The sequence below is a fragment of the Aegilops tauschii genome, chromosome 5 (assembly GCF_002575655.3).
Source record: "Aegilops tauschii subsp. strangulata cultivar AL8/78 chromosome 5, Aet v6.0, whole genome shotgun sequence".
Taxonomy (NCBI): Eukaryota; Viridiplantae; Streptophyta; class Magnoliopsida; order Poales; family Poaceae; genus Aegilops; species Aegilops tauschii.
In genome coordinates this window covers 565,147,892-565,173,339 of record NC_053039.3, presented here as the reverse complement: position 1 = coordinate 565,173,339, position 25,448 = coordinate 565,147,892, and the positions used below count along the sequence as shown (strand labels likewise).

General features: G+C 43.7%; 1 protein-coding gene across 7 annotated transcripts in view; it reads right to left on the bottom strand.

Moving 5' to 3' along the window:
- Window positions 1–2,241: 2,241 nt before the first annotated feature.
- The window catches only part of LOC109742810 (putative disease resistance RPP13-like protein 1), a 37,701-nt gene continuing 14,494 nt past the window's right edge, over window positions 2,242–25,448 (bottom strand). For all 7 annotated transcript variants that reach the window (XM_045229360.2, XM_045229362.2, XM_045229363.2 and 4 more), the window contains exons 9-16: window positions 17,489–17,570; window positions 17,321–17,404; window positions 4,954–7,341; window positions 4,752–4,880; window positions 3,895–4,156; window positions 3,109–3,798; window positions 2,546–3,003; window positions 2,242–2,440 (exon numbers count right to left, since the gene is read on the bottom strand). In XM_045229360.2, the coding sequence (XP_045085295.1) occupies window positions 5,463–7,341; window positions 17,321–17,404; window positions 17,489–17,570 (2,045 nt within the window). In that variant the 3' untranslated portion in view covers window positions 2,242–2,440; window positions 2,546–3,003; window positions 3,109–3,798; ... (1 more) ...; window positions 4,752–4,880; window positions 4,954–5,462. The remainder of the gene's footprint in view (window positions 2,441–2,545; window positions 3,004–3,108; window positions 3,799–3,894; window positions 4,157–4,751; window positions 4,881–4,953; window positions 7,342–17,320; window positions 17,405–17,488; window positions 17,571–25,448) is intronic.

Genomic DNA, 25,448 nt, shown 5'->3' with positions numbered 1-25,448 from the left:
TGGCGTTATTCATTGACACGCAGGTCATACAATAAATTAAGACAACTCCTATGGCTCCTGCCGGTTGTCATACTCATCGACATGCAAGTCGTGATTCCTATTACAAGAACATGATCAATCTCATACATCACATATATCATTCATCACATCCTTTTGGCCATATCACATCACATAGCATACCCTGCAAAAACAAGTTAGACGTCCTCTAATTGTTGTTGCATGTTTTACGTGGCTGCTATGGGTTTCTAGCAAGAATGTTTCTTACCTACGCAAAAGCCACAATGTGATATGCCAATTTCTATTTACCCTTCATAAGGACCCTTTTCATCGAATCCGATCCGACTAAAGTGGGAGAGACAGACACCCGCTAGCCACCTTATGCAACTAGTGCATGTCAGTCGGTGGAACCTGTCTCACGTAAGAGTACGTGTAAGGTCGGTCCGGGCCGCTTCATCCCACGATGCCTCCGAATCAAGATAAGACTAGTAACGGCAAGTAAATTGACAAAATCGACGCCCACAACTACTTTGTGTTCTACTCGTGCATAGAAACTACGCATAGACCTAGCTCTGATACCACTGTTGGGGAACGTAGCAATAATTCAAAATTTTCTACGCATCACCAAGATCAATCTATGGAGTCATCTAGCAATCAGAGAGAGGAGTGCATCTACATACCCTTGTAGATCGCGAGCGGAAGCATTCAAGAGAACGTGGTTGATGGAGTCGTACTCGTCGTGATCCAAATCACCGATGATCCTAGCGCCGAACGGACGGCACCTCCGCGTTCAACACTCGTACGGAGCAGCGACGTCTCCTCCTTCTTGATCCAGCAAGGGGGGAGGAGAGGTTGATGGAGATCCAGCAGCACGACGGCGTGGTGGTGGAAGTAGCGGGATCCCGGCAGGGCTTCGCCAAGCGCAAGCGGGGAGGAAGAGGTGTCACGGGATGGAGAGGGAGGCGCCAGGGCTTAGATCTTGCTGCCCTCCCTCCCCCACTATATATAGGGCCAAGGGAGAGGGGGGCGCAGCCTTGGCCCTTCCTCCAAGGAAGGGTGCGGCCAGGGAGGAGTCCATCCTCCCCAAGGCACCTCGGAGGTGCCTTCCCCCTTTAGGACTCTCCCTTTCCCTTATCTCTTGGCGCATGGGCCTCTTGGGGCTGGTGCCCATGGCCCATATAGGCCAAGGCGCACACCCCTACAGCCCATGTGGCCCCCCGGGGCTGGTGGACCCCCGGACCCCTTTCGGCACTCCCGGTACAATACCGATAAAGTGCGAAACTTTTCCGGCGACCAAAATAAGACTTCCCATATATAAATCTTTACCTCCGGACCATTCCGGAACTTCTCGTGACGTCCGGGGTCTCATCCGGGACTCCGAACAACTTTCGGGTTACCGCATACTAATATCTCTATAACCCTAGCGTCACCGAACCTTAAGTGTGTAGACCCTACGGGTTCGGGAGACATGCAGACATGACCGAGACGACTCTCCGGTCAATAACCAACAGCGGATCTGGATACCCATGTTGGCTCCCACATGCTCCTCGATGATCTCATCGGATGAACCACGATGTCGAGGATTCAATCAATCCCGTATACAATTCCCTTTGTCTACCGGTATGGTACTTGCCCGAGATTCGATCGTCGGTATCCCGATACCTTGTTCAATCTCCTTACCGGCAAGTCTCTTTACTCGTTCCGTAACACATCATCCCGTGATCAACTCCTTGGTCACATTGTGCACATTATGATGATGTCCTACCGAGTGGGCCCAGAGATACCTCTCCGTTTACACGGAGTGACAAATCCCAATCTCGATTCGTGCCAACCCAACAGACACTTTCGGAGATACCTGTAGTGCACCTTTATAGCCACCCAGTTACGTTGTGACGTTTGGTACACCCAAAGCATTCCTACGGTATCCGGGAGTTGCACAATCTCATGGTCTAAGGAAATGATACCTGACATTAGAAAAGCACTTAGCAAACGAACTACACGATCTTGTGCTAGGCTTAGGATTGGGTCTTGTCCATCACATCATTCTCCTAATGATGTGATCCCGTTATCAACGACATCCAATGTCCATGGTCAGGAAACCGTAACCATCTATTGATCAACGAGCTAGTCAACTAGAGGCTTACGAGGGACATGGTGTTGTCTATGTATCCACACATGTATCTGAGTTTCCTGTCAATACAATTTTAGCATGGATAATAAACGATTATCATGAACAAGGAAATATAATAATAACCAATTTATTATTGCCTCTAGGGCATATTTCCAACAGTGTGACCACAAATTCATTGTCACCGATGCAATCGGAAACACGCAGAGACATTGACTTATAAAACTCATCTTCAAATTTATTGTACACTGCACTCGTATAAACATCTCCGGCGTGCACCTCTAGAGGGTGTCCCATATTGTACTTCCTTCTTTTCTGTCATCATATATTTCAAAACACAATGAGTCAGTCATATTAATGAACAAATGCAGTAAAGAAGCAACTATTTAGCACATAGTGATCATCGTTATCTTATCATACCGCATTGGTGTTGTGTTGTTCCTTTCCTTCATCCGACCTTCTTGACCTTAGTAGGTTATTGTACTGCTTCACAAACAAGTGCATAGGCGATGATCTAGGAATGTACTGCTTCAAGAGGTGGTTAGCGCTTTCACTTCGTTGAGTGCTCGTCATGCCAGCACAGAAAACATCTGAAAAATAAGGTTTAGCCCACTTCTCGCGATTCGAATACAAATTGCTTAGGTACTTATTTTGAATCAGATCATGCTTATCCAGGAGTTTGGCCCATTTGTCCTCAAACTGGGAAACGCAAAGGATCTCATTTATGAGTTTGTGGAATTCTTCTTTGACTAAACTCTTCTTGCTGTAGACACCTCCGAGATGTTCTTTAGCACACTTCATGACATGCCATTTACACCAACGGTGTCTTGTATTTGGAAGTACATTTCTTATTGCCCCTTCCATTGCTCTACACTGATCTGCACATGCATATATAATCAGTCAAGTCAATAGATCCAACGAATTTCACAGCAAACATATTAAGATGAAATACAACATTATGGTAATATCCATGCGGCATCGACCTGTTAGGATGGTGACCGGATGTTTCCGATTCATAACTTCAACAAAATTTCTGAAAGCCCACTCGAATCCAGCTACTGTTTCCTCGCGCATGAGCACACCTCCAAAAATGGTTGACTGGTAGTGATTGTTCACGCCAACAAAAATACCAAATGGCATATTATAAAGATTGGTTCTGTATGTTGTGTCGAAAGTGACCACATCACCAAAGTACACATAATCCTGTTTATTCTTCCCAGTACACCATAAGATGAACTTAGGGGAACCCTCATGATCGATTTCTACACATACTGACAGGCTTGGATCCACACACTTCATTTCATCTAGCAATTTTACAGTTTTTTCCATATCGTCAGATATCGAATCCTGAGCAATCCGAGAGCATAGATACCTTAAAGATTGCTTACGGAACAGTGCAACAGCCTGATCACCATGTGTTGCATTTAGTATGTTGTGCACCTTGCTGAGACTGATATTGTTCTCTCTCAAATCCTTGATGAAGTTCATAAGTACGGGGTTGATCTCACTGTGTGAATGCCATTCCCTTGTCTCCTCTCGATTTCCAGATAGATGATGGTTATGCTCATTACTGAAGAACTAACGTACCAACCATGGTCTTCTGTACGAAGAAGCCTCATCCTTGCCTTGCATTGAGTTTTACATGATACATAATTCTCCTTCTCTGGTTTGCCCTACATTTTTGCATTTGATGGAATTATTGTGAGAGATGAAACATATATAACAAAACGTTGACAAAAAATCAGTACAGTGACGGTGTAAAAAGTAACCTGGCATTGACACACAATTTCATGCATTAGCTGGTATCGTCCATCTCCCCATCTAGACTTGCCGTGTCGAATACCAAAACCATTCTCCCAAGCAAACAAATTGTACTGCTCATACGCTTCCTGACAGGAATCGAATGATGACCCCACAATAGGAGCAAATGTATCAGGAGCATGTTTACCTTCAGAGTTTAGTAGACATCTTTCAATAGATGTGAACTTGCTTGGCATTGCCCTTGCTGTGAGCCTGTCACCCGTTTGATTCCTGTATGTATCACCACCAAACTAGTCAATACGTGTGGCATCACTTCAATTCACATTTTTCATAATGCAGCCTGTATATTAGCCATGGAAAACACGATTATTAATGTTCTTGTTACTATCTATTTTTAGCGCATGAAACCGGTTTCTTCTTCTGAAAGCATTCACCCAAAACTGACACTAAATAACTCAAAATTACTGAGAATGTAAATAACACACTATGACTGAACCATTTGCACTGCTATAAATTGAAGTTTGAGTAGATCAAATCAGGAGCAATGGTATTGAACCAAGCAAACCTCAGGCATCGTTTTCCAAACACAAGGAATTGGTTGCAAGGATTCACTGAAATGCCTACTACAGCATATTTCTCAAGTTTAACATAGTCCTGCTTCTCTTCTGAATATTGTTTAGAAACAAGAAAATCATCTGTCCTCTTGTCCATTCAGAACACATTTACTACACCATGTGTCTGAATGCTAAATAATCCAGACACAAAACTGCAATCCGGCATTTTTATCATGAGGACTTTGTGAATGTTGTTCTCATAAAGCGAGAATCAACTTCTGAAATTAGATACAACTGAACTCATGAATTACCTCCGTTTCCATCCACAAGCTGGTGGGTATTGACAAGAGTTCGTCCCGTCATGCCGGGTCGCTGCTGCGTTTGATGTATGAACATCGCCCGAAATCGTAACAAAAGAACCACCATCCACCACTTCCGATCTGTATATCAGGGTCCGTTTAAGTTTCCGATCTCAGAAAACTCGATGTATCAGTACAAGGGCGACGAACTAACCTGGGTGTTGATTGCAGATCCAGGCCGGCGGCTATAGATGCCAGAAAATCAATCCCATGAGCCGCGACCTGATATCCTTCCGCTTCAATTGCAGTGCGGGGCGCGTCGCCTGCCTCGCGGACATACCGTTCCGCATCCTGGACATGGGAGTCCATAGATTGAAATGTAATCCGCCGGGGAAGATGGAAGGTGAACCAGAAGCGCAGGGGGAGTTGAGAATGGGGATCACTACTGTGCGGCGCAGGATGGGGAAGATGCAAGTGCAAGATGCAAGATGAACCAAGATGTGAACCAGAAGGGCAGGGGCAGGGGGAGTTGAGAATGGGTGGATTGAAAGAATGGCCGACATGTCTAGTCCCTCAGAATACTCTGCCAGGCAGACATGGCAGACATGTCGTATCACTAGACATAGTTTACCTTGTCAGGTGTGTCGCAGCTCTGCTGTACTAGACATAGTTTATTTGGGTGCTGTCGTAACATCCTACGCCTAATCAAGAACAGACCTGGTATTATATTGATTCGTTTAGCAGCTTGGCACACATCTCAACGCACCAGAGATGCACGAACGGTCCAGATAACCGGGTGTCTAGGCACCCGGGATCTAAAAGTCTACTCTCTTTTTTATTTCCCAAAGGTTTGTTGCAAATAAGGGTACGAAGCTTTTTGTACTGGCTTAGGCTCAACAAGTCATACTTGTATATGTCTTTGCCAATGAGTACGGACAAATGCCGGACATTCTGAGGAACCCTTTTGAAGTCAACAGTCCTTTTCACAATGAAACAATCATCCTCGGAAACTTTTTGTGCCATATCATGCAACAAGTCATGGATTAAGTATTTGCCTTGAACTTCTTGAAAGAAGGACCGATTTAAAAGGTCATTAAAGTATTGACAACCAATATGTTGAAGTGGAACAACACCTTGACATTTCACAAAGCCTTCTGCAGCCCAAATTTCAGCTAGATAATCCCGTTCAAACTCCCTATCTTTGGGGTACACGGCACAAAATGAGAAACATCTTTTCAAGTGGAATGGTAAATACATGTAACTCAACCGAAGGGCTGGCAAAATTTTAGTTGTCTCTTGGTCCAACTCCCACAATTCATTGTCTAGTATACAATTCCAGTGTGATGTCCGAAGGTCATTCTGTAACATTCTTCCAAGAGTTTTAGCAGCTAAAGGAGAGCCCTTTAACTTGGGAACTATTTTTCTACCAATCAGCTCTAACTCTGGAAAATCATCAGAACTCTCAGACCCAAATGCACATAGTTTGAAGAAATTCCAAAAGACACCATCGTCTAATCCTTCCAATATAATTGGTTCCATACTTTTAGCCACTAAACCAGCAACCTTTGGAGATCTAGTGGTGACCAATATCATACTTCCTTGTAGCACATCTTGCAGAGGTGCACAAAACCTCTTCCAGCACTGGCCATTTTCCTTCAGAGCATCATCCCACATATCATCGAGGACAATCAAGAACCTTTTATTGTGCACTATCTTTGAAAGAGCATTCTGAAGAGAATTTAGATTGTCACTTGTTGCTACTTTACCAGGATTAGATTCGATAACCTCTTTAGTCAATCTCTTCACATCAAAATCATCTGAGACACAAATCCAAATTATTGGGTTGAAGTGAGATTTCACTTGTGGATGACTGCAGATATGCTGGGCCAAAGTGGTCTTTCCAACACCCCCAATTCCAACTATCGGCAAAACCATAAGATTTGGTATTGATTCATCTGCACTAGTTTCCCTCTTGTGTTTCAAACAAGTGTTACTATGTTTAGGCACGAGCAATCCCAAGATCTGCTCTAGCTCCATGCCACGACCAAATATTTTTGTTTCATTGGGGAAAGAGCTAGTCTCCGGCCTAACTGTTTTGTCAAACCGTGGTGTCAATTCACCAAGCCCCATTTTCTCTAGGATATTGGAAATATAATCCAACCTTTCATGGATATCATTCAAATTGATGAAGCTATTAAAGAAGTCAATAATAGATGATTGGCTAGCATTGCCCTCCACTATCACCTTATGGTTGTACCATCTTAGCTCATCAAGAAGGTCTTCAACATCATAGACCACATCCTTTAGTTTTGGAAGGAGCCCAACCACACCATCTTTGTGGTTTCTCCACTCTACTCGATTAATGAGGTCATACTTTTCAGGAAGTGTATCACTAAGACGTTGCAAGCCCCTTCCCAAGTGTAACAGTTTATTTTGAAAGCCTTTCTCCTCAGTGCCTCTCCATTTCGATGAAATAGCAGATCTAGCCCACTGAAAAAGATTGACATACTCATTGTTGTCACTAGTAACCCCAGTAATATCCATTCTATCCTTGGTGACAAGAGTATGAACACTTCCTTCCTCCCTAACGAATCCAGAACAACTGCACCAAAAGAGCACTAAATAGCTGAACGGAAAAATGAAAAACAAATGAATAATAATGCGAACTCACTAAATATAATAATAATAATAATAATCACTACAGGAAAATCCCGTTTTCCCGTGTGTTAGTCTATAAGCCGTGAGCTATTTATCGGGAACTCGACTTAATAATAATAATAATAATAATAATAATAATAATAATAATAATAATAATAATAATAATAATAATAATAATAATAATAATACAGAATTATGCAAACGCTCAACAACAGGATCTGCTATATTTGTTATAGTTTGTTTATATATACTACCCGCATCACAAGGCTGAAACATGTGTTATCCAATTATGGAATAAATGTACCAAACTAGTAATAAATATTACTCTAAGTCGGTATTTTCTAAGCTGATTTTGTTAACCTCAGAAATTCATGCTTTGAAAGAGGGTACTTAGGTATAGTGATTACAAACTATATATAAGTAACCACATAGTTAGGAATAATAAAGAAATAGCCTTAGTGGTGGTAGTAGCACATTTGACTATGTTTTGGTAGTGTTCTTTTTTTTTGCGAGGTGTTTTGGTAGTGTTTTCTCGAGTACCTGGTCTCAAGCTTAGGTGTGAAAAACCCCGGTCCAACCTTAATTGGTTGTACCTGACAATTATGGTGTTTTTACACCATTGGAATGCATCATTTGGAGTTTCCTTGAACTTAATATTTGGGGTAGAAATCCATGGTCTTGACTTAAGTGGTTGGATCAGGCCACGGCGACGCACAAGCATCGCTCCTGTTGGAATTTATGGGTTGTAGATCTTGTCCCTAACTAGTTTGGCGCCATGAAAATTTCAGAAAATGGTGAGAAATCAAAGGGGTGGGAGATCTGGGAACTTTAGTCCAAATTTCCTAGAGAGAAAGACTTGGACTAACATATAAGGACACATCACATGGTCCATTTGGATGCGAGTACAAGACAGAACGATGCTAATTGTACCCAAATGCACGCTCGCTCACTTGCGTTTAATTACAAATGACTTGCGAGTTTGGGACTAGATAATGCGCGACCACGGCATTGGTAATTTGTAATTCCTTTTTGTGGGTTCGGTCTTTAACTTATCCACCTGCGACTGTCTAGCGCATGTACTGGGAATAACTATGCACGTGAACATACGGTTATTGGGTCATGGGTAGTAGAAATATCCCAGGGGTTGTTCCTGCCATATAGGAAGTAGTTTTACCTACGAGTTATTGGTGCGCCCCTATAAGAGGGAGACATCCCTCTCAAGAGGATCACAATTCGTAAAAACCATCCTTTTGTTCTCTTTTGCCCCGCCGCCACCAAGTTCCGCCGCTCCTCTCCCTGTGGTGCAGCGTGGAAGGATACAATAGTAGTCTTCGAACGTACCCCAGTGATCGACAACCTGCAAGGGTAGCCGGGTGCTAAATCTGGAAGTGCTCGCACAATTGTTTCACCCTTCTTCCTCGATATCATCTACATCCACTACTTTGTCGACTTCGTCTACATCCACTACTTCCTCGACTCCCCACTGTCATCTTCATTAGCAAACCCATTGTAAGGAAAATTCACCTGGCGGTTTATATTGTTCTTGGTAGATCTGCTTGTCATGTCATTATTATTGAAACTAGGGTTTATCTTTTGGTTGATACATTTATGTCATTCATACTTATGAGTAGATTTGGAATTACATTAATGATAGCCATCAAATTATTTCCAAATAGTCCAGAAACGTTATATATGTTCAATGGCTCGACCATCTGATGTGATGAAGCCTGAGAGGTTTGCAGGAAAGAACTTTAAGAGATGGAAGACCAGGGTCAAAGTTCTGGCTCATGCCCATGAACTTGTGGTGGGTGATATGTTCCCACGGTTGAGAGGCAGCTCACGTAGCAACAAAAACGTGAGTGGGAGGTCCTCGAACATGACCATATGCTGCCTGCTCTCCCTCCCAACTAAACAATTGTGTGACATATACATGAACTATGCCACTCCTTCCCTAGTATGGGAAGCACCTGATCGGAAGTATGGTGAGTTGGATGCTGGGTGTGAGCTGTACGTGAATGAAACTCTATCATTATTTCAAGATGGTCGATAATAATTTGATCGTACAACATGCTAGAGAGATCTAGCTTCTGGTGGGGGAACTCGCTGAATTTGGAGTTGTTCTGTCTGACAAGTTCGTGGTGAGGGGCATTATTCTAACCTATCTCAATCTTGGCGGAGCTTTGCCACCGCCTCAAGCAGAGGAGGAAGGTGATGGCTGTTGAAAGTCTCGTCGCAGCTCTAGACGTTGACGAAAAGGCAAGAACAAAGGATGAGAAAACCTCCATCCAGTCAAGGTGACTCCCAATGTCAGTGTGGTGCATAATGAAGGTTGCGGTTCAGGTGGAAAGAATCCTATATACCTAAATAGTTCATCCCCACTATACCTCTATTATCATAACATGCACGCATTCCACCTTATGAAAGACCCACCACAACATGCATGAGAAAAAGTTTTCCACTATTAGATGTTCTCATGCACACATTCCACCTCACCACACATGCCACCTCATCAAAGGTCCACCTAATATGCATGTGAAAAGAAATTCATTACATTATGCCACTTATATTCAAAATATTTTCGACTACACAATCATCAAATACAATACATAATATGTGTTTTTAGTTTTAGTTCATATACCATTAATTCAAGTATTCATGTTTCATACAATCAAATCACTCGAGATGTATTGCAATTGATTCCTGCAACAACGCACGGGGTATTCTCTAGTTGGATGAACAAAGGAAAACCAAAGCATATCACCAACTTTAAATATATAAAGAATGACAATGGGTACTTCAATTGTTTTGTGTGTGGTGAACCTGGGCACATTGCCAGGAAGTGTAACCAGCGCAAAGGTATGAAGGGTGGCAATCAACAGTCTGTCAATGTCACAGTTTCAAAGGTAGGTGCAGGATATGGGTATGCTCGTAGCATCCTCCTAGCATGCCAATCCACCAATTGGTGGATAGATATTGGAGCAAATGTACATGTATGTGCTGCCTTCAACTTGTTCTCCTCTTATCATGCTTGCAGCAGTTCCATTGTCATGATGGGGAATGGGACACGTGTTGGAAATACTTCCTAGAGGCAATAATAAAGTTGTGATTATTCTATTTTCATATTCATAATTAAGTTCAGATTTCTATGCTAGAATTGCCTTAGTTCTTGAGTGTGAGATTCCGAGGAAACCTGTTGCATGTGTAGAAAGATAAACGTCGAACAGAACCCTAGTGAGGCCTCCGGACTAGCTCATTTATTTTTGGTTATACTGTTTTCCTAAACATGGGCATAGTTAATGTAACGAGGACGCTGGCAATAATGAGAGCACGTTGTTAGAGTAACAATGGTTTTGGATAGGCCCAACTTATGAGATACTACGAGATCACGCCGTCAATATTTTGTCTGTATTTTCTCATGTAAGTGTTAACATTTACTCACGTCCTTAGACCATGAGGATATCATAGATCCAGATACCAAATGGTTACTTTTGGGTTGTCAAATGTTACTCCTTAACTGTGTTATTTTAGTGATGACTTTCGGGCACACCGGGAAGTATATCGTGGTCCTAGATATGTCAAGGCTGAGATTTTCCCCTCCAGCGTTGGAGAGATGCAATCTGAACCCACTCTGGATATTATAGTGTCTGGCTTCGCCTGGCCATGTATTGTGACTAAGGAGTTAGCCAGAGGGATACAAGAACATATTACGAGAAAATACTACAAACTGGTAACAAGGACAACTAGGTATAGTGGTCTACGAGTTTATCACGGGGATAGCATTAAAATCTCACCTCGGGTTGTGTAATACATCATGGGCCAAAGGGAATTGTATGCCGTGTACATTTGAAAATGTTCCGGAAGGTGCCAAAATGATTTTGGAAGTTGAAGGAAGTTTCCAAAACGGTCAGAAAGGTACCAGAAGGTTCTAGACCATCGGGCCCATGTCGTCCAGACCCCCCCCCCCCCCCCCCCACCTTCGGGGGAAAGTGATAGCTTGAGAAATGGTGACTTTTTATAAGGAGTTTTGACTTGGTTTTCATCGGGTCTTCCATATTTCTCGGTGGATCACCAGGAATTTAAAGATCTCCGGTTCAAGGATGGTGATTCCATTGAAGATTTCGTGTTGCGGTTCACTTGGGTAGTTGCTGACCTGGAGCTATATCGCGGCCCGGTGACTGAGCACAAGGCGGTCCAGAAGTTTCTTCGTGTCGCACAATGCAAGTACCGCCGGATGGCCATGGCCATTGAGTCTCTCATCAATCTGAAGACGATGATGATAGATGAGCTCACCGATCATGCTTGGTGTGTGGGATCATTATGACCTCGATGATGCCACCCACTCCACCGGCCACCTCCTCCTCACTGAAGAGGAGTGGCCGCGCGTCAACAGCAGCGCGCAGATAGTTCGTACTCTAGCGGGACGGAAAAGGGAGGTTGCTGGGCAAGCCCGTGGTAGGTAACGACGGCGGCGATACATACAGTGGATCCGGTAGGAAGAAGAAGGGAAGTGCCACTATTGTGGCAAAATCGGGCATTGGAAGAAAGAATGCAGGACGTACCTGCGGGAGCAGGAGCTGAATGGGCAACAGGAGCAAGCCAATCTTGCGCGTGGTGGCGACGAGCACGATCAGGGCCTCCTCATGGTCATGATCACGGATGCCACACCATCACAGATCGTGAAGGTGATTCATGTGGCCTCGCTGGACGATGTGTGGTTCTTTGACACCAGCACAAGCGGCCACATGACCAGCGAGAGGCATGTCTTTGCGTCTTTGGACGAAACCGTGCATGGCACAGTCAAATTCAATGGTGGGTCACTCGTGGTAATCCGAGGGCGCGGCTCTGTGGTTTTTCACTGCCAAAGAGGAAACTAGCGCACACTCATTGGCATCTTTTTCATCCCCAGTCCGCGAAATAACATCATCTCCGTGGGGCAGCAGGACGAGGGCGGTTGCATGATGACCATTAAGAGCGGGGTCATGTGGATCTGAGACCCTGTGCGTGCGCATGTTGGCACGCATCAAGCGGACAGACAAATGGTTGTACACGGGGTGCTCACCATTGACTCCCCGACATGTCTGATGGCACCACATGACATGTGTGGTTAGCTATCTTACGCTAAGTTGAGACAAGTATTTGTGGAAGAAGAAGAAGAACGGGACATGTCTGATGGCGCAGGGCGATGACGCGACATGGCGGTGGCATGCACGCATGGGCCATGTCCACCAAGCAGCTCGTGTGCGGCATGCCCATCATTGATCTCGTCGAGAAGTACTGCAACGGCTGCACGCTTGGGAAACAACACCATGCGCCATTTCCTCAAGCCACGGCGTACCGAGCAGAGTACGGCCCGGAGCTCGTACATACTCAACTGTGCGGGCCTATTACGCCGATGACTCCCGGAGGCAACAAGTATATTTTGCTAGTCATGGATGATTATGGCCGATATATGTGGTTGGGGCCCTTGAAGTCCAAAGACGAGGCATTCGAGCGCGTTATAGATAGAGAGAATCCTTATTTAATACTGTCTTAAACTTTTTCTTTCTTATTTAACATCGAGTCTAAATTTTATGCCTTTTACGACACTTTCGTCTATTCTTAGCTTTAACGGTGTTAAATGACACCTGAAAAGTCCTATTTGCCCTTTATATGGTGTATCAGGCCGACTCGTTTTGTGGCGTTGTATCCGAGTGCTTGCCGGCGTACAGCCGTACAAGGTTAGCTCGAGAACTTTTCAAGCAAATGGGTTCCGTATGAGGCTAGAACGTACCCCCTCTGTAAACTAATATAAGAGCGTTTAGATTACTAAAATAGTGATCTAAACGCTTTTATATTAATTTACGGAGAGAGTACACATCAAGAATCAAGCAGGCAGAGGCATGTGGATCGATTCTAGTTGGACGTGTACTGATATACTCCCTCTGTAAACAAATATAAAAACATTTACATCACTAATTTAGTGATCTAAACACTCTTATATTTCTTTACGGAAGGAGTATGTAGTAGAGAAACCTAACTAGCACCGAGCGTCACCGGTGCGGCTTAACCGCCACTCCTGCACCAAAAACACGAACGACACGTTCTCGTGGGCATCAACTCATGACTCACGTGCATGTGTTTCTCGCATGTGGGGAACAGCCATCAGCGTCCTGTACATGCGTGTCTAGCCAGTGGCTGAATCGATCAACTAGTTAGTTTTTGATGTGAGAATTCAAAGCCAGCTTCGATGTGTACGTCAACCCCGACCGCCACGGCGCCTGCACCCCTGCCTGTCCGAGCTAAGGGACTCTATCTCTATGCATCGTTCGTATCAGCTGCCATCAGTTGAGAGCACAAGACGCTTTGCGGCCAGCCGGCGCCGCATCGGAGGCCAAGAGGTGCGAGCAGCACCAGTACGCATCCAGCCGTACGAATTGTCACCGGTGCTTGTCGGTGACGTACACAAAACGAGTCGGCCGAATACACACATAAACGTAAAATTTTGGTCACATGCCACATGAAGGGCAAATAGGTCTTTTCAGGTGTCATTTAACATTTTTAAGGCTTAAAATGAACGGAAGTGTCGTAAAGGGCATAAAATTTAGGCGCAGTTGTTATATAGGGAAGAAAAAGTTTTCCAGTGTCAGATAGGGAATCAAAATTTAGAACAGTATTATATAAGGAATTTTCTCTTATAGATATCCAGGTCATTCCCCAAAAAAAAGAGATATCCAGGTCATGGCTGAGGCGTCGGAAGTGCAAGCCGCGGGCGTTTCGCTCGGACCGTGTCGGTGAGTTTAACTCCAGTGAGTTCCTGGAGTACTGCGAGGGGCACAATGCCACACACTTCGCCACCGCACGGTATCCACCTCAGCAAAACAGAGTTGTGTCAAGGGGCACAACCAAACGGTTGTCAAGATGGCGAGGTGCTTGCTCAAAAGCATGGGATGTTGTTGTACTTTTGGGCGGAGGCCGTGAAAACTCTCGTCTATATACTAAACCGAGGCCGTGAAAACTCTCGTCCATCGACGGTGGTTGTTGTTCTGGTGCGTCGATCCTCTCGGGCCTTAGCACAAAGATTTCCGGACAGTCTACTACAATAAGATTTGCCCGGCTGCGGTGATGGAGGGGAGATGACAGCGGCGCACCTTCGGCTCGCTCCAGTGTTTGTAGTCATCGCTAGGTGGTCCATGGACGTGCATGTAATTTTTTCTTCTGATGTTTGCATTGACAATTGATGAATAAATCAGAAGTTATTATGAAGAAATCGGAAGTTCTTACAAAAAAATTTCGATAATCATACTACCGTATTTCTATATCTTATCTATACCTAATATTAAAAGGAGGATTGTTTCTTCCAATTTTTTGTCAAAAAAATAGGCTTCGTACATCGTCGTCCGCCCACCTCGGTCTGTTCGTTCATCGCTCGCCTGGGTCGAGTTAGCTTCTGGCCCACCATGAAAAAAACTTAAGCTGCTGCTTGTAAGCTAATAACAAACAGCGCGAACATTTATGATCCAAATACAGCGGCAGATTAAAAACAGAAATTTGTCAACCATATGTTGGAAAAGAGTAAAAATGAATTTCTAAAAAAATGTGAATGGTGTTTGAAATACTGAACAAGTTTCGAAATTGGAAACAAAAATTAAAACGTGAATTGTTTTTCTGAAAAATTGATCAAAAATTGAAAAACATGAACAATTTTTTTAAAAGTGAATGAAATTGAAAAATAAATTATAACGTGATGTTTTTTTTGAAAATGTGAACAAAATTTCGAAAACATGAACAACAAATTTCAAAGAAACTGTGAACACATTTCAATTCCCAAACAATTTAATGTATGGTGAACAGTTTTTTGAATGATGAACATTTTTATACACAAAGGACATTTTTTATACATGGTGAACATTTTTTATGCACAGTTAGCATGCTTTTTATGTACGGTGAACATTTTTTAAATGTGATTTCTTTTTTAAAAACGTGATTGTTATTCTTTTTGTTGATCCAAACTTTGGGGCGACAATGATGGATTGCCGGATGTGATGGAACAAAAGGACCAAGGGGTCTTGGGCGGCAGGGAGGTCGACCGACCTATTGTAGGTCGAGGAGGATCCGAAGCAACAATTAGATGTGGAGGTGGAGGCTCGATAGCAGGATCAGATGGGGAGGAGATGCAAGTGGTAGAGGTGGAAGTGAAGGTGGGAGGGTCTTGAACCCTGGGATGGCCTCGAGAGGAGGAAGAGGAACGGAGGTCGCGGGAGGAAGAAGAATGGGAGAGGGGGAGGAAGGTAATGAGGATGTTGTACCCCATTATTCTAACCCACATCGTTCGATCTTACCACCACCACCACTGCCTCCCCGTATCTGTACACATGTCTACTCTTTCTTGTGACTATGTAGCCGAATACTCTGCTATGCCAGTCTCATGTTTGGAGGAAAAGTGGCATGCAAGGATTTGTTTCTCCCATTGCAACGCACACATTTTTTCTAGTATATGTAAATGACCATAAGAAAGGAGCCCATGCGGGGTTTACGGACTTAGAAGATACCTTGCGGGGAGTATGCCTAAAGACTTACCACTCCCACCACCACAAACACACGCGGGAACACAAGGAACACACATAATTTTACAAACAATAGAGATAGAATCGCTAATCAGTCCTACGCACATTGCTTTAATTGTGTTCCTAGTACCCATCGAGTTTCCCACCAACTCCCTAAATCACTTTGTAACTGCCATTATAGTATGTCTCGGTATAACCCTAAAAAAACAGAACTAGGGCTACTAACCAACTTGGGAGCCGTCTTGTATACATCGGCACCTTTGGTGAGATTGTATCCCAGAATTAGTGATTTTTTAACTCGCCCTTGCTTACTTTATTACTAAGTTATCAAAGCCTATTATAAAATAAACACACCACAAAAGTCCACCAGTCGCTAACTATGCCTTACCATGATATGGTAAGTTATGTTGTTCCAATTCATTGCATTGTTATGTTAGCAAGCTTTTAAGCTATCATTGCAAGTTCTTATGTTGCAACACTGTGATTTACTTTCAAATCTCCACACAAAAATACCAAATTCTAAATCATATCCATCCCTAGGAGTGGTTGATTCCTCCACTTTGAAATTTTCTATCTTGTGCTTGGAGCGTATTTTTAGCACGTAGAACTAGAGACCAAACCAGAGCTCAGCAAAATAGAAAGTGTCATGGTACATCATTCTCCCTTGAAAGGGAACTTGAATGCCGGAGTAAGAAGACACATTCAATTTGATATATGTAGTGTAATGTGCCAAAACGTTAGTCAAACCACCTAGGTTGTGTTTGCTCCGGGGAGTTTAGACAGTCCGACCGATCTGAGTCATCTTTCATTTTATCCATGTTTTGATCTTTATTTTGAGTCGAGAGGTTTTGTAGCATCCCAGCAGCATCCATGCGTGAGAGAGTCATATTAAGGATAGAGCTAATGCTTTCCCCTTCAACCCTTGCAAAAAAGTATTGAAATAGATTGAAAATTTTGGATAGGTGAATTTGCAGTATCTGAACAATCAGGACACCATAAAAAAATTGCCTTTTATATTTAGTTTTTTGATACGATTTTTGCCGGCTTTGCGTAGATTGTTACACCGATATCAAAATGATAAGATGTGGAATCGACAAAGTTTCACTCATGAGTGCATAAAAGGAGTTAACATATTGGCGCAAAAAATTGCAATCCCTTGTCATTAACCCCTAGCATATGCTTAAGGTACATGCTAATACTCTCCCTTGTTTTTAAATAAAATATTTTTTTGACATAACACCATCTCTAGTATACAAGTTTGACCATTAAATTGTTATACAAAAAGGAAACGAACATGAGTAACTGTAAGTGCTTTCGAAATTAAGAATGCTCTTATTTCAAAAATTGCAAATGGCATACGTGTTTCACAAGAAGATAAACCTGAGATTTGGGTTCTGGAAGCGGTGACCCTGATTGGTCTGCAACACATCCGCATGCCCTCCAATAGCATGGGACTCCGGGTTCCTGCGACATTCAAATGACAAGTCTAGAGTAAGTAGAAAGCACATCTTCTTGAAAATGAAAATAGGAAAGATAGAATATATTAACCTCATGACGGACTCGTGTTCGTAGTCCATAGGGTTAAGAGCGAAATTGAGCTGGCTGCTGCTAGCATGGGCCCCTATCGAAGCTGAGGAGGTAAAAGAGCTCAAAAATATATCACAACGTGATGTATACAATAAATTAATATTGCTCTATGGTACTGCAATGTTCTAATGTAAAATTTTAAAGCAAATACTACTTCTCTCTGCACGGTGCAACTGCTCAAGAAGTAAGCAATGTTGCTTTTGTGCTTATGATGAGACAATCAAATATCTCTTTTTTCAATGCAAATTTGCACGTTCTACATGGTTAGCCATCTAAATAGCGTCAAATTTATATCCGTCCATAAGTGTTGCCAATATATTTAGTCATTGGTTGGACAACATTTCAAATAGGTTCAAAACGCTAATATGGGTTTGTTCAGGAGCGTATGCCTTACTTTGGTTGCTTTGGCTGTGTAGAAATGATTTGATTTTTAATGACAAAAAGGCTTCTCCTCTACAGGTTATTTTTTGTTGTACGCACTTGCTTCGAACGTGGTCTACGTTAGAACGACCGGAGCACCAACCGTTGTTCAAGCCAGTGTGTACACGGTTGGAGCAGGCGGCTACAGGTTTTTTTTTGCCAACATGGGTGGCAGAATAACCTACAGAACAATGCACCACCACTTTCCACATAGGCATAGTACCGGTCTATAGGACTCTACCATTGCAGATTTGTCGGTTTTGTTACATTTTTTTCTCAGACTTTTCTTGGTTGGCTGCGTGCATCCTCGTTATGTAGAGGCTGGATGTTACTCATCATGTTTTGTATCCGCTTGATGTACATTTTAAGATAACAAAAATGCTCTTTTATTGAAAAACTGCTCTCTCTCTCTCTCTCTCTCTCTCTCTCTCCCTCTCTCTCTCTCCAGCATAATGTACACTAAACCAGGATGAATATTACACAATATTTGACTATTAAAGCATTCAAATATTTCAAACAATCAAAACACTAAACCCTAAAATGTAGTTGTTCACACTTTTGGATTTTTCAGGGAGAAAATATAATTAGCAGAGGTGCGCTTGTAGTACTCAGATTTTGGAAGGAAAACATGTTGGAAATATGCCCTAGAGGCAATAATAAAATGGTTATTATTATATTTTCTTGTTCATGATAATTGTCTATTGTTCATGCTATAATTGTGTTATCCGGAAATCGTAATACATGTGTGAATACATAGACCACAACATGTCCCTAGTGAGTCTCTAGTTGACTAGCTCGTTGATCAACAGATAGTCATGGTTTCCTGACTATGGACATTGGATGTCATTGATAACGGGATCACATCATTCGGAGAATGATGTGATGGACAAGACCCAATCCTAAGCATAGCACAAGATCGTGTAGTTCGTTTGCTAGAGCTTTTCCAAATGTCAAGTATCATTTCCTTAGACCATGAGATTGTGCAACTCCCGGATACCATAGGAGTGCTTTGGGTGTGCCAAACGTCACAACGTAACTGGGTGGCTATAAAGGTGCACTACGGGTATCTCCGTAAGTGTCTGTTGGGTTGGCACGAATCGAGACTGGGATTTGTCACTCCGTATGACGGAGAGGTATCTCTGGGCCCACTCGGTAATGCATCATCATAATGAGCTAAATGTGACCAAGTGTTTGGTCACAGGATCATGCATTACGGTACGAGTAAAGTGACTTGCCGGTAACGAGATTGAACAAGGTATTGGGATACCGACGATCGAATCTCGGGCAAGTAACGTACCGATTGACAAAGGGAATTGTATACGGGATTGATTGAATCCTCGACATCGTGGTTCATCCGATGAGATCATCGTGGAACATGTGGGAGCCAACATGGGTATCCAAATCCCGCTGTTGGTTATTGACCAGAGAGTCGTCTCGGTCATGTCTGCATGTCTCCCGAACCCGTAGGGTCTACACACTTAAGGTTCGGTGACGCTAGAGTTGTAGAGATATTAGTATGCGGTTAATCGAAAGTTGTTCGGAGTCCCGGATGAGATCCCGGACGTCACGAGGAGTTCCGGAATGGTCCGGAGGTAAAGATTTATATATGGGAAGTCCTATTTTGGCCACCGAAAAATGTTCGGGATTTTTTGGTTACCGGGAAGGTTCTAGCAGGTTCCGAAGTGGGGCCTACCTGCATGGGGGGACCCACATGAACGTGGGTAGTGGGGGCAAGGCCCCACACCCCTGGTCAAGGCGCATCAAGATCCCACCTTAGAAGGAATAAGATCATATCCCGAAGGGATAAGATCAAGATCCCTAAAAAAGGGGAATAACAATCGGTGGGGAAGGGAAATGATGGGATTTCTTTTCCCCACCTTAGCCAACGCCTCAATGGACTTGCAGGGCAAAAAACAGCCCCCTCCACCCCTATATATAGTGGGGAGGCGCATGGGAGCAGCACCCCAAGCCCCTGGCGCCTCCCTCTCCCTCCCGTGACACCTCTCCCTCTCGTTGAGCTTGGCAAAGCCCTGCCGGGATCCCGCTACTTCCACCACCACGCCGTCGTGCTGCTGGATCTCCATCAACCTCTCCCTCCCCTTGCTGGATCAAGAAGGAGGAGACGTCTTCCCCAACCGTACGTGTGTTGAACGCGGAGGTGCCGTCCGTTCGGCGCTCGGTCATCGCTGATTTGGATCACGACGAGTACGACTCCATCAATCCCGTTCACTTGAACGCTTCCGCTCCCGATCTACAAGGGTATGTAGATGCACTCTTTTCCCTCTCGTTGCTAGAAGACTCCATAGATTGTTCTTGGTGATGCGTAGAATTTTTTTTAATTTCTGCAACGATCTCCAACAGTGGTATCAGAGCTAGGTCTATGCGTAGTTTCTATGCACGAGTAGAACACAAACTTGTTGTGGGCGTAGATGTTGTCAATTTTCTTGCCACTACTAGTCTTATCTTGTTTCGGCGGCATCGTGGGATGAAGCGGCCCGGACCGACCTTACACGTACGCTTACGTGAGACAGGTTCCACCGACTGACATGCACTAGTTGCATAAGGTGGCTAGCGGGTGTCTGTCTCTCCCACTTTAGTCGGATCGGATTCGATGAAAAGGGTCCTTATGAAGGGTAAATAGAAGTTGGCATATCACGTTGTGGTTTTACGTAGGTAAGAAACGTTCTTGCTAGAAACCTATAAAAGCCACGTAAAAACATGCAACAACAATTAGAGGACGTCTAACTTGTTTTTGCAGCATATGCCTTGTGATGTGATATGGCCAAAAGGATGTGATGAATGAAATATATGTGATGTATGAGATTGATCATGTTCTTGTAATAGGAATCACGACTTGCATGTCGATGAGTATGACAACCGGCAGGAGCCATAGGAGTTGTCTTTATTTTTTGTATGACCTGCGTGTCATTGAATAACGCCATGTAAATTACTTTACTTTATTGCTAAACACGTTAGCCATAGAAATAGATGTAATCGTTGGCGTGACAACTTCATGAAGACACGATGATGGAGATCATGGTGTCATGCCGGTGACGAAGATGATCATGGCGCCCCGAAGATGGAGATCAAAGGAGCAATATGATACTGGCCATGTCATGTCACTATTTGATTGCATGTGATGTTTATCATGTTTTACATCTTATTTGCTTAGAACGACGGTAGCTTAAATAAGATGATCCCTCGCAATAATTTCAAGAAAGTGTTCCCCCTAACTGTGCACCGTTGCGAAGGTTCATTGTTTCGAAGCACCACGTGATGATCGGGTATGATAGATTCTAACGTTCGAATACAACGGGTGTAAGCCAGATTTACACACGCAATACACTTAGGTTGACTTGACGAGCCTAGCATGTACAGGCATGGCCTCGGAACACGGAAGACCGAAAGGTCGAGCATGAGTCGTATAGAAGATACGATCAACATAAAGATGTTCACCGATGTTGACTAGCCCGTCTCACGTGATGATCGGACACGGCCTAGTTGACTCGGATCATATTTCACTTAGATGACTAGAGGGATGTCTATCTGAGTGGGAGTTCATTGAATAATTTGATTAGATGAACTTAATTATCATGAACTTAGTCTAAAATCTTTACAATATGTCTTGTAGATCAAATGGCCCACGCTAATGTTGCCCTCAACTTCAACGCGTTCCTAGAGAAAACCAAGCTGAAAGATGATGGCAGCAACTATACGGACTCGGTCCGGAACCTGAGGATCATCCTCATAGCTGCCAAGAAAGATTATGTCCTAAAAGCACCGCTAGGTGACGCACCCATCCCAGGGAACCAAGACGTTATGAACGCTTGGCAGCAGTGTGCTGATGATTACTCCCTCGTTCAGTGCGGCATGCTTTACAGCTTAGAACCAGGGCTCCAAAAGCGTTTTGAGCAACACGGAGCATATGAGATGTTCGAAGAGCTGAAAATGGTTTTCCAAGCTCATGCCCGGGTCGAGAGATATGAAGTCTCCGACAAGTTCTTCAGTTGTAAGATGGAGGAAAATAGTTCTGTCAGTGAGCACATACTCAAAATGTCTGGGTTACACAACCGCTTGACTCAGCTGGGAGTTAATCTCCCGGATGACGCGGTCATTGACAGAATCCTTCAGTCGCTTCCACCGAGCTACAAGAGCTTTGTGATGAACTTCAATATGCAGGGGATGGGAAAGACCATTCCTGAGGTATATTCAATGCTGAAATCAGCGAAGGTGGAGATCAAAAAGGAACATCAAGTGTTGATGGTGAATAAAACCACTAAGTTCAAGAAAGGCAAGGGTAAGAAAAACTTCAAGAAGGACGGCAAGGGAGTTGTCGCGCCCGGTAAGCCAGTTGCCGGGAAGAAGCCAAATAATGGACCCAAGCCTGAGACTGAGTGCTTTTATTGCAAGGGAAGTGGTCACTGGAAGCGGAACTGCCCCAAGTACTTAGCGGACAAGAAGGCCGGCAACACCAAAGGTATATGTGATATACATGTTATTGATGTGTACCTTACCATCACTCGTAGTAGCTCTTGGGTATTTGATACCGGTGCGGTTGCTCATATTTGTAACTCAAAGCAGGAGCTGCGGAATAAACGGAGACTGGCAAAGGACGAGGTGACGATGCGCGTCGGGAATGGTTCCAAGGTCGATGTGATCGCCGTCGGCACGCTACCTCTACATTTACCTATGGGGTTAGTTTTAAACCTCAATAATTGTTATTTAGTGCCAGCTTTGAGCATGAACATTGTATCAGGATCTCGTTTAATTCGAGATGGCTACTCATTTAAATCGGAGAATAATGGTTGTTCTATTTATATGAGATATATGTTTTATGGTCATGCCCCGCTGGTTAATGGTTTATTCTTAATGAATCTCGAACGTAGTGTTACACATATTCATAGTGTGAATACCAAAAGATGTAAGGTTGATAATGATAGTCCCACATACTTGTGGCACTGCCGTCTTGGTCACATTGGTGTCAAACACATGAAGAAGCTCCATGCAGATGGACTTTTGGAGTCTCTTGATTACGAATCATTTGACACGTACGAACCATGCCTCATGGGTAAGATGACCAAGACTCCGTTCTCCGGAACAATGGAGCGAGCAACCAACTTATTGGAAATCATACATACTGATGTGTGCGGTCCAATGAGTGTTGAGGCTAGCGGTGGCTATCGTTATGTTCTCACTCTCACTGATGACTTGAGTAGATATGGGTATGTCTACCTAATGAAACACAAGCCTGAGACCTTTGAAAAGTTCAAGGAATTTCAGAGTGAGGTTGAGAATCAACGTGACAGGAAAATAAAGTTCTTACGATCAGATCGTGGATGGGAATATTTGAGTCACGAATTTGGCACACACTTAAGGAAATGTGGAATAGTTTCACAACTCACGCCGCCTAGAACACCTCAGCGAAATGGTGTGTCCGAACGTCGTAATCGCACTCTATTGGATATGGTGCGATCTATGATGTCTCTTACCGATCTACCGCTCTCATTTTGGGGCTATGCTTTAGAGACTACCGCATTCACTTTAAATAGGGCTCCGCCGAAATCCGTTGAGACGACACCGTATGAATTATGGTTTGGGAAGAAACCTAAGCTGTCGTTTCTAAAAGTTTGGGGATGCGATGCTTATGTCAAGAAACTTCAACCTGAAAAGCTCGAACCCAAGTCGGAAAAATGCGTCTTCATAGGATACCCTAAGGAAACCATTGGGTATACCTTCTTCCTCAGATCCGAAGGCAAGATCTTTGTTGCCAAGAACGGGTCCTTTCTGGAGAAAGAGTTTCTCTCGAAAGAAGTAAGTGGGAGGAAAGTGGAACTTGATGAAGTACTACCTCTTGAACTGAAAAGTAGCGCAGCTCAGGAAGATGTTCTTGTGGTGCCTGCACCGACTAGAGAGGAAGTTAATGATGATGATGATCAAGGTACTTCGGATCAAGCTCCTACTAAACTTCGTAGGTCCACAAGGACACGTTCTGCGCCAAAGTGGTACGGCAACCCTGTCTTGGAAATCATGTTATTAGACAACGGTGAACCTTCGAACTATGAAGAAGCAATGGCGGGCCCAGATTCCGACAAATGTCTTGAAGCCATGCAATCCAAGATAGGATCCATGTATGAAAACAAAGTGTGGACTTTGATAGACTTGCCCGATGATCGGCGAGCGATAGAAAACAAATGGATCTTTAAGAAGAAGACAGACGCGGATGGTAATGTTACCATCTATAAAGCTCGACTTGTCGCTAAGGGTTATCGACAAGTTCAAGGGGTTGACTACGATGAGACTTTCTCACCCGTAGCGAAGCTGAAGTCCGTCCGAATCATGTTAGCAATTGCCGCATACTATGATTATGAGATATGGCAAATGGACGTCAAAACGGCATTCCTTAACGGCTTTCTTAAGGAAGAATTGTATATGATGCAGCCGGAAGGTTTTGTCGATCCTAAGAATGCTAACAAGGTATGCAAGCTCCAGCGCTCCATCTATGGGCTGGTGCAAGCATCTCGGAGTTGGAACATTCGATTTGATGAGATGATCAAAGCGTTTGGGTTTACACAGACTTATGGAGAAGCCTGTGTTTACAAGAAAGTGAGTGGGAGCTCTGTAGCATTTCTCATATTATATGTGGATGACATACTGTTGATGGGAAATGATATAGAATTCTTGGGAAGCATAAAGGCCTACTTGAACAAGAGTTTTTCAATGAAGGACCTTGGAGAAGCTGCTTATATATTAGGCATCAAGATCTATAGAGATAGATCAAGACGCCTCATTGGTCTTTCACAAAGTATGTACCTTGACAAGATATTGAAGAAGTTCAATATGAATCAGTCCAAGAAGGGGTTCTTGCCTGTATTGCAAGGTGTGCAATTGAGCACGGCTCAATGCCCGACCACGGCAGAAGATAGAGAAAAGATGAGTGTCGTCCCCTATGCCTCGGCCATAGGGTCTATTATGTATGCCATGCTGTGTACCAGACCTGATGTAAACCTTGCCGTAAGTTTGGTAGGAAGTACCAAAGTAATCTCGGCATGGAACACTGGACAGCGGTCAAGAATATCCTGAAGTACCTGAAGAGGACTAAGGATATGTTTCTCGTTTATGGAGGTGACGAAGAGCTCGTCGTAAAGGGTTACGCCGATGCTAGTTTCGACACAGATCTGGATGACTCTAAGTCACAAACCGGATACGTGTATATTTTGAATGGTGGGGCAGTAAGCTGGTGCAGTTGCAAGCAAAGCGTTGTGGCGGGATCTACATGTGAAGCGGAATACATGGCGGCCTCAGAGGCAGCACAAGAAGCAATCTGGGTGAAGGAGTTCATTACCAACCTAGGTTATTCCCAATGCGTCGGGCCCGATGACTCTCTTCTGTGAGAACACTGGAGCTATTGCCCTTGCCAAGGAGCCCAGGTTTCACAGGAAGACCAGGCATATCAAGCGTCGCTTCAACTCCATTCGTGAAAATGTTCAAAATGGAGACATAG